Genomic DNA, 9,685 nt, shown 5'->3' with positions numbered 1-9,685 from the left:
AGAACCAGGAAGCTCCTCTTTGCGGTGATGGTGCTGGTGACACTGCCACGCTGGCTTGTGCCAAGTCTGCTTGAGTAAAGCAAATCAGGTAATGAGTAGAGAGGACTGAAGTCCTATTTCTAGTCCAAGGACAAATCTACTAAAAGGAAATGGCACTGCAAAAACAATTGCAAGTTATGTCTTTATGATGATCTTTATATGATGTGCAAAAAGTTTTTCCAACAACAACAAAAAATTCTCTTCTGATTTTGTTGTTTTAAAGGAAACTGAAGAACCACTCTCACATTTTCAGAGGATGAGCTGTTGTTGGCTACCACCAAAAATAGCCAACATTTACTGTGCAAAACACAAATCATCTTGATCTGAATACTCTGAATGATTGAACACTGACCCTCATCAACTGTTTAAAGGATGGTCAGGATTAATAGCTTAAATGAAGGAATAAACACAAATCTTCTTTTCCTACATGACAAAAGCAGGAGTTTGCAAATCTCCATGAAACAATCTTAAATCTCCTGAATGACAGTCCCAAGCTCTGGCCAGGGACTCATTTCTGAAGCCTGGCATGCTGGAATGCTCTGATAGATGCAGGAATTGGAAACTGCCTTTGGCTGAGGCTTCTGCCATCTCTAAAGTACATCCAAGGTTCCTGGCAGTTTAACTCTTCCTGAAGATAATAAATCTCTTGTGAGACAGGAAGGCTGAACAATCACATACTTCAAGCCTAGCTCAATCTGTATAGTTCCAAGAACAACTTCCAGTGCAGGTGATAGCAAGCATATGATAAGCAAAGTTCCAGGAGGAGCTCTGTTGAAAAAACAGAATTATGGGAAACAGACTGAACTGCTCATTTTATGGACACAGATCCATTCCAGCACTCAGGCAGTAAAACTAAAATGAACTCCCTCAAAGTTAAAAATGCCCAATAGAACTCAAAAGACAAGGTAATTATTTTGGTTTGACAGAGGGAGAGGACAGGTCACTCGTTCCTACAGAGAATATCTCACCTTGCTGACATCAAATGGAAACACATCTTTCAGTCAATCTGGGTTTTTTTCCCAAAGCTCCCTTTTCTGTGCTACAGATTTATAACTCTGGCCAAGCCTGTACCGCTCTGGGCTAAATAAAAACTCTGAAGTCCATAAGAAATGTAGCAGCACATGCCCCAGCAGCCTCTCCTGTGGTGTCACAGCTCCCCCCTCGGGATCAGGCTGCTCTGCCACTGCACATTCCCGGCCCTGACCCTCTGCCCACATCCCTGTGAATGCAGGTTCCTCAGTTCTCAGCTGTGACAGCTGCTGACCAATGCTTGTCCTGTGTGCGGGGACACAGGGAGTCAGGATGGCACCCAGGGGACAAAGGCAACTTCTCTCTTTCCACCTTTTCCTTAGGCAAATGGAAGCAAACACCAGCCAGCAATTGAGGGTGTTAGCTCCAACATGAGAGAATAATTCCATGATGGATGAACACCTGAATGGCAGTGTACTGTGCGGGTGACAAAGGTGACATTTGTAACACCAGCTGCCCTTGTCCTGTCTCCCACCCCCCGGGTAAGGACCCACCTATTCTCACCCAACATAACACAGCTCCGGCATAAAAACAAAACTGAAAACTCCAGCAGGAACATTAAGGATGTATTTATTGTCAAACAGTAGCACATCAAAATAAGCAGGCAAATGTCATAGTAACTAACCAAATACAGGGGAATGCCTTGTGAATTTACTGGATTTTCGTTTCTGACATCTTTAGAAAATGTATTTTTTTCTTTGGCTGACAGGAAACCACAAAGCACAACCGTCCTGTAATTGGAGCAGACAGACACATATGTGGACAATAATAAGAGGCAAAATAAACTGGTTGAAAACAGATCTATTTACTGTATTTCTAACCACCTCATACTTTTATTCTTCATTATTTGAGGGTTTGAGCTTTCTTTTTTTTCCTTATCTTGGCAGTCTGAAGATTTTTAGGTTTTGGAACTGTAGGGACCAGTTTATAAATGTTTGTTATCTGGGCTGGCAATAGTGGCTTGTTCCACTGAGAAGATAAACAATTCACTTCAACAAAGTTTGATGTTACAGAAAAATGACTTATGTTTCTCATAATTACTCAAATTGGGGAAGCAAGTTTTTTCATGAAACAAATTATGAAATTGCTTGTTTGTTTAGTATTAGTCAAGCATACTTTTATTTCAGAGTTATGAAAATTACAGTTTTCTTCATTATAGCCAGTCAAACCATAAGATACAAAGTTTGAAGTTAACAGTATAAGTACAGCTCTTTGAAGAAAATGAAAAAGCCCCACACCCCCAAAAAACAGTTTATTTACTTCATAAAGGGAATAGCATGAGATTAACCCATTGGAAGAGCACTCTTGTGAAATTCTTCAACAGAACAAATGAAAATTTGAGAAAAACAGAAATTTGTGTACATTTAGGAGCAGGAGAACACAGAAAACACTCTTAAGGGGAGCTGTTCCAATTAAGCACCTTTATTGCAAACAAATGTTGGAAGACAACCTTAGAACTTGACTAAAATACATCTTCTTGTTATTTATAGCCCCTGAGCCCTTTGCCACCGAGATGGGAAAGGTGCATTGAATGTACCTTCAAATAAATCCTTCAGATTACATTCTGACAAAATACATCAGACTTCAGTGAATCATCTTCAAGGACAACCTTAGCTGGGTGATGTCATCAGCAATTAAAATTCCAAAGTTGCTAACATGCCTCCAGTAATTGTTTTCTACATTATACCCAAGTACCTCCCTTCAAAACTGAATTTATGCTAAAAAATTGCTGAAACACAACCCTTGGCTTCACAAAGCACAGGCCAGGTGCATTTCATTTGGGAATCCACACTGCTGTAAATGATTTTGTTCTCCCACACAGCCAAATTAAGAAAAATGTGGACAACAGCAATAAGTCACAACCACTGAGAACATTGTCTTTTTCTAATCACCCAATGCCATAAATTTATTGTGTAATTCTACATTCCCTCTGTCAGTAGAGAAGGTATTAGAACCACTACATCCTGGCTAAGTGTAGGGTTATTTATCCCATGAGGACACAAGCAGTTACGACAAATGCATTTACTTTGGACAGAGTTGGTTATAGAGTCAAAGGACACACCAAAAATGACAACACACATCTGTAACTTGGAATGGGTGAGATGGTTTCCCCAAGCTCTCACTGCTGAAGCTCTTGCTGAGAGACATGATATTGTAGCTTAGGTTTGTTAGGGTTGTGTTCAATCAGCCAGTCAGCAAGCCAAATCTGTGAACAAAAAACACAAAACTCAAATGTTTTCAGCTTTCTGTTGCTTTCTATTAAGTTCATAGAATAATATTATAAAAGCATTATTATATATAAAAGCATTATTTGAAAGCTCTGCTACAGATACTCTCCTACTGTGCTACAACATTCAGCCCTTTTAGAAAGAAATGGACATGCAGATAACCTGTTTTTAAAAAATGTTTTATTAAATCTTCCCAGCCTACACTGCTTTTGAACAATGCACCATGACCTTTAGAAGACAACTTGTCCTGGCAATGTTTACCTCTGTGAAAGTATAAGTCCATTTGAGCCATAGTTCAAATAATTCAGCCAGCTCTGCTTTGGAATGCTGCTGCACAATATGCATGAAACTGCTTAATGAAATATTACTGCTGACAACACTCAGAAATACTTAATTCATTAAGAGTGCCAGCCTCCTGTACTGAATCACCTTACAGTACCTAAAACATAAAACCCAAGCATGGTTACTTTCTGAAATTCATCTTTAAAGTTTTCCAGCATTGCACTTAAATGAGAATGTGGGAGGCAGGAATGCCTTGGGTCCTAATTCCATCTGCCAGTCTGGGCCTGGCCTGAGGCAAATTAACCTTTTGCCTCGATTTCTCCACTTGTAAAGCAAAGTTTTTAACACATCCTTATTTACTTCATAAGGCTATTGACGACTGGTTTCTGGAATGCTGAGAACAACAAACTTCATAGCACACTGTGAAGAAAGAGCTGACAGAACAGCAGACAGGCAAGGTAAGCAACACTCTGCTTTTACTACCACGAATTAAAGGTTTGCAAAGGGAGAGCCAAACAGGACTAGGACAGGTAAAACAACAACAGCACAGTAGTAAGAACCCAAGACAGAAATGGAAAACAAACAAAATAGCCCAAAACACAAAACTCCTTAGGAAAACTACTTTGGGAAAATAGAAATCTTCAAATCATTCGAACCAAATAAATTTATCCTGTATTGCTTAAGGAACTGGTTGAGAGAACCTCTGTGCTGACAGCAAGTATTTCTGAGGGCACAGACACTTTCTGATGCCATCTGCAAAAAGAGAGGAAAGAAGAAAAGGATACTGGGAAAAAAGCATTCCAACAGTTTCCTTGTAAACCACCTAGCAGAAAAAAAAACTGCAAAGCAACAGGCAATATTTATTTCTGAAGCAGTATCAAATCAACACTATTTTCCTACTGTTACAAGGTCACAGACATTATGGACAACAAAGAAGGTGCAAATAAAATGTTTTTAGCAAAGCTGCTGACACTGCTTCATACAGCTTTCTTATAAGCAAGGAAGGAAAGCACTGTCTCAATGACAGAGAAATATACTGTTAGATACCTCATAATTGACTAGAAAATTGTGCTAAGGATGCAGATTAACTGGAAGCCAAAACAATGAGTTAGAAAGATGGGACATGCAACAACAAAAAAATCAGTTTTTAATAAAGTAAAGAGAAGACTGAAGGGAAAGAAAATGAGAATACTCTTCAAATATGCAATAGGTTGCTTAAAAAAAAAGATATTACATTGTCTCCAATGTCTTTTGGGGATAGTAAAAGAAAAAAAAGGTAATGGGCTTAAAATTGGAGCCAGGAGATTTAGGCTATCTTTTAGTGAAAGCTTTTAACAAGTATAATTAAGCACTGAAACAGATTGCCTGGGGAGACTGTAGATTCTCCATCATTTGGAGTGCTAAACCACAGGCCAGACAAATTTGTTAGGAATAGATAGAATTGGTTTGGCCTTTGGGCAAAGGAATGGACTTCATCTCTGTTTTCTAGATTTCTATGGTAACAGTGCCAGACATACAGATAAAGTGAACAGGTTACAGAGCTGGAACAATCAAAGTACATTAAACATGGCCTCATATATATCACATAGTTCATAGGAATATCCCAAGTGATTATTAAGGCTTTTTTTTCTGAAAAGTGTCTTTCAGAAAAATGCAATGTTGACTGTAAATGTGATAATGATGTAAAATCATTACATTGGTTGCTGTACAACTGCCAGCAACTTGCACATTAATTATCTGCATGCTTAAATAACTATTGGAGTGATTGACTGGAGCTTTAACAAAGATACATTAACCACGTTTTTCCAGATGTAAGAAAACTGATTTTGTTTAGGGACTTATAACACACTCTTGTGTCACCTCTAACAAACAAATCAACTTACTGAAACCAAATAATAGAGTAGCTCATCAGCTGACAGCACAGTTCATCACCAGCAGAAGAGCTCTGCTGTGAACAGGGAGTTACTGACAGCAGGTGAGTGCAGCCCAGAGCTGGGCACTGCACGTACCATGGGCTCTGCTGGCTTCTCCTTGCACAGGGCAGTGAGCCCTGCCAGCAGCGTGGGCTTCACGTACAGGTTCAGGTAATCCCGAGCCCTCTGGCCAGTGGGGAGCGGCTCCAGGATTGCTGCAGGAGGAAGCACAGGTGTTAGACAGCAGCCTCTGGAGTAATGAGACACAACATCCTTTCAAAGGTTGTAAATATGTGAGCTGCTCTTTTCCTTAGTAAGTTAATAGTACATCATGGGTTTTATAGCTTCTTCCACAACAAACTGCAAAGGAACTCCCTAAACTTCTTCACTCTGTCCCTGAGGTAATTGTACTAATGACAGTCTATTATGAAAAGGGAGGAAGTCAGATCATCTGGGGAAAACCTGAATCCTTGAAGATGCATTTGGGGCAGAAGAAAAACCGTATATCCCTTGTTTAGCACTTTCTTCTTCCAGTGTGAAGCTGGTTTCTGAAGACCCTAAAAATCTCACCTTTAATCATGCTCTGATTGTCAGGGCGAGAAGAGACATGGTTTACACAATGGGTAAGGTTTGTAAGGAACTGCAACATCTTTTATTGAACTCAGTGATACAACTGACAAAAAGTATCAGACACCTTTTTCTAGCAGTTTCATGTGCATCTTTCTGTCAGAGCAAATCCTGTTACATTACAAACCAGAGATCCTCTTGCAGCCTTTCCAGGTTCTAAGGCCCTTTTCCTGGCACTTAACTTTGGAATTGCACAGTCATGTGAGCATCCAGCTGCTTTTGAATAGTAATTACTCAGCCAGAATCCAAGAAAAGAGTCAGTCTCTCAAGTCAACCGAGGCTGACTGTGCCAGAAACACTTGCTGGAGTGTAATAGCTTCCCATTTCTTCTCATTTACCAGCTTTGACTGCTCCAGTTCCCAGAGCAGAGTTTGAAAAGTGGAGGCAATCTCTGTAAATACACTGGCTCCTCAGATAGATTTTTGGTAAGCCTTCCACAGCAGAAAATGTCAGTTTATACATAAAGAGACCCACAATCCTGTCAAACAAACCAACCCAACCTCTCCTAAATCAGTTGTACCTGGAGTCAGGGCAGGAGAGGGAAGAGCTCCACCCCCCAGGACTGGCAGGGAACCAACTGCCCCATTTTACCTTCTGGAAATATGAACCGAATTTCCTTCTCTGCTGAGGAGGTGCTGACACTGCCGTGGATCCCATTTCTCAGCTCATCAGTGCCATAGAGTGCTCTTAAACTGAAAACAAGGGAAATAACTGCTTGGAGGGCAACTGCAAATCCCTTCCAAGTCTCTGCAGCCTGAGAGCACAGAAAAGCAATAGATATGGACTAATTAACAAGACATTGGCTTGCTTTTGTTATAAACATAAGAAGTAGCTACTTAAAATTTAATATTCATACATTCAGAATTCCCCATAAAATAGGTGAACTTTGCATACTAAAAAACAACAGCGAAAAGCTGTTGCAGAAAACCGAAGAGATAAGAAGCCTGTATCTGTACTGTACAAACAAACAAATAAACTTTAAAAAAATGAATTCTGGTCTCAATCCAAAGAATGACAAAATAATCCTACTGACTTGCCCAAGGCCAGTCAGTGAGTTACCTGTGAGGGTGAGTTATCCTGGCTCTTAGGCTGTTGGATGGTCCAAGCATTTCCTTCCAGTATGAGACTGCACAATTTCTAGCAAGAACCATAGCAACTATAGGACCAGAACTCATATAGGCTGTTAAATTAGGAAAAAACATTTTTCCAAATTGCTCTGCATAGAAGTTGCTACATTGCTCTGGGCTTAACTGGAGCTTCCGTTTCTATAAAGTGTAGAAGGAAAAAAAAATTAAAACTGCTTGCTACATTGAAACAGGTTAGAGAATTAAAGGCAGCATAGAGTCCTCTCCTGGAGTCATATCTTCAAGTGAAGAACACAGAGTAACTTCTGAAATTCCTGTGATTCTATCAGATAGGATCCTCTAGATAGAGAGTAACAAAGAGCAGAAGTTTTCCAAGCTAATTAAGGAAAGAGCCCATTTGAGTAAGATGTGATTTTAGCCCAGGCAAACTACAGCCATTCTAGCTGCCAGATGACAGAGCACTGTACAGGAAAAGTGAAGAGCATTACCAGGGTAGGATTTTATTACTCAGCTGCTACAGCACAATGTTCTACTTTTAAACAAGTTTCTCTCCAGCCCACACTGTTAATTATGCAATTATTCTATTTTTCGTTCAGTGCTTTGTGACTGTCCCAATAGCTGCCTAGCCTGCAGGTGGCCAGGATCAGGACAACTTTGGGAACTTATTAGAAACCAGAGTCAATAAAAAAAATTTAAAATGCATTCTTTGAGCTCAAACTTGTACAACACCAGAGTTCCATATACTCAGAGTCCTAATAACTTCGGTGTCAAAAGTCACTGCAGACATCAGAAGACTCTACTAACATATTGCAATTAAATAAATAAATAATCGATTTTGTTTCATCTTCTGATGAGCAGGGGGGCTCCAGCCCAGGGAGCAACCTCATTAACTCTTCTGGAGCAGCTCCAAGAGATCCATAAATAAATAAATACAAATAATAAATGCACATAAATAAAACAGCCAGAGAGGTTAGGGAGGAAGTGAAAAAAACAAAACAAAACAAAAAACAAAACAAAACAAGACTTTGAGGGGAGGAGGGGCCCCTGCCGCCCACAGGTGCGAGGGAGCAGCGCCCCCCAGCGGCCGCCCGGCCAGGTATATTTAAATATTCATAAGCTCATTTCAATATTAATAAAGTCTATTTACTGTAAAAACAATGGAAACAAAAAATTAGCTAGGCTGCAACTGGCCAGCTATCGAATTCAATTAATTCTCTAATATCCCCTTGCACACTGCACAAAATCTTGTGTACAAAATCTGAATTATATCCTCTCCAAAGAGTTGCATTGGAAAGCTCACACATCTGTTCCATATGTTTGCTAAATCTGAGTTTATTAATAAAGTCTGTGTTTTCTTGTGGTCAGCAAAATAGTTGGTCTGCTTTGTTCCATCCCATGCACCAAAAAGCATCTCCTTACAGAACCGGGCAGCAATGTTTAATGATATGAAGAACATGAATCGATTTTTGGACACACAAGCTCTTAGTTACTGGCTTGCTTGCTAGAAGTTAAATATTTTCCTGACTTATAAACTACAGCTATTTTCTCTGGAGCACAGCCTGTTACCTGGAGGATGCGGAATCCTGATCGGAGAATGACATCTTCTATTTCTTCTTCTTTATCAATCACATCTGGTTTGATGATAGCCAGAGTTCTCTCCACATAAATCTGAGGTTCAGGCATTAAGATCTCCATCCTGGCTTCTATATTAGAATTCACTTGCCCCTTTCGTACTGCAATGACACCAGTACATGACATTTGGAATTTGTCTACTGCAGTCACCTATGGTGACACTCACCATGTACTCCAGGAACAGAAAGGGTCACACCCACCTCACAAAATTCATGAGATGTTCTCTGGATAAGTTAGGACTGTAGTTCACATTCCCATTTTCAGTGCAGTGGCATTTTGTGGAAAAGAAGGCCAAAATTTAATGTTGTTATTCACTAAGTTGGACAATGTATGAGGAGAGAGAGGCATTATCACACACACTGATGTGGGCTCCCTGTGCTCCCACACCCTCCATCCACCATGGGCTCCTTCAAACCCCAAATCTGTATCCTCACACAAGAGGTCTGTGGGTGGGACTAATGATTTGGAGTTGGTAATTTCTCAATGGTTATTTAATTCCTGTATTTATGGGCTCCAGACAAAGTGCCAGTTTTCTGACTGAGCAGACGTCCTGGCAAGCTGAGAGAACAGAACTGTGTTGTGAGTGGTGGAACCAGTGCAGGGGTTTCTGACAGACCTGTGTCCATTTGTAACCTTTTCACCATGGAATGGTTTGGGTTGGGAGGGACCCTAAAGACCATCCAGTTCCACCCTGCTATGGGCAGGGACACCTTCCACTATCCCAGGTTGCTCCAAGCCCCACCCAACCTGGCCTTGAACACTTCCAAGGATGCAGCAGCCACAGCTTCACTGGACAACGTGTGCCCGGGCCTCACCACCCTCAAAGCCAAGAAGGGCTTCCCAGCATCCC

General features: G+C 40.6%; 1 protein-coding gene across 2 annotated transcripts; it reads right to left on the bottom strand.

The window, feature by feature from the left end:
* Positions 1–1,659: 1,659 nt before the first annotated feature.
* On the bottom strand, positions 1,660–9,477 carry NME5 (NME/NM23 family member 5). 2 transcript variants are annotated; one of them, XM_054287910.1, is made up of 6 exons: positions 9,036–9,477; positions 8,770–8,936; positions 7,178–7,383; positions 6,710–6,810; positions 5,588–5,706; positions 1,660–3,274 (listed from the first exon to the last, which is right to left on the bottom strand). In XM_054287910.1, exons 2-6 carry the CDS (start codon positions 8,896–8,898, stop codon positions 3,188–3,190), a joined length of 642 nt encoding a protein of 213 aa, XP_054143885.1. In that variant the 5' UTR covers positions 8,899–8,936; positions 9,036–9,477; the 3' UTR covers positions 1,660–3,187. The 2 variants fall into 2 exon arrangements, with proteins under 2 accessions (XP_054143885.1, XP_054143884.1); XM_054287909.1 differs by having other exon boundaries at positions 8,770–9,477.
* Positions 9,478–9,685: the final 208 nt, after the last annotated feature.

The sequence above is a fragment of the Melozone crissalis genome, unplaced genomic scaffold (genome assembly GCF_028551555.1).
Source record: "Melozone crissalis strain CALT ecotype California unplaced genomic scaffold, PUWL_Pcris_2 ptg000061l_1, whole genome shotgun sequence".
In the NCBI taxonomy this organism is placed as follows: Eukaryota; Metazoa; Chordata; class Aves; order Passeriformes; family Passerellidae; genus Melozone; species Melozone crissalis.
The sequence above is the reverse complement of the archived record's forward strand: the minus strand, read 5'-3'. Positions and strand labels throughout refer to the sequence as shown.

Excerpts from the sequence above, each read along its gene's own strand:
- NME5 (XM_054287909.1), bottom strand. The coding sequence starts at position 8,961 with ATGTCATGTACTGGTGTCATTGCAGTACGAAAGGGGCAAGTGAATTCT. Across the intron at positions 6,811-7,177 it reads AGGATAACTCACCCTCACAG|TTTAAGAGCACTCTATGGCA; the intron begins GTAACTCACTGA and ends CCTTGTTTTCAG. Across the intron at positions 5,707-6,709 it reads TCGGTTCATATTTCCAGAAG|CAATCCTGGAGCCGCTCCCC; the intron begins GTAAAATGGGGC and ends TTCCTCCTGCAG.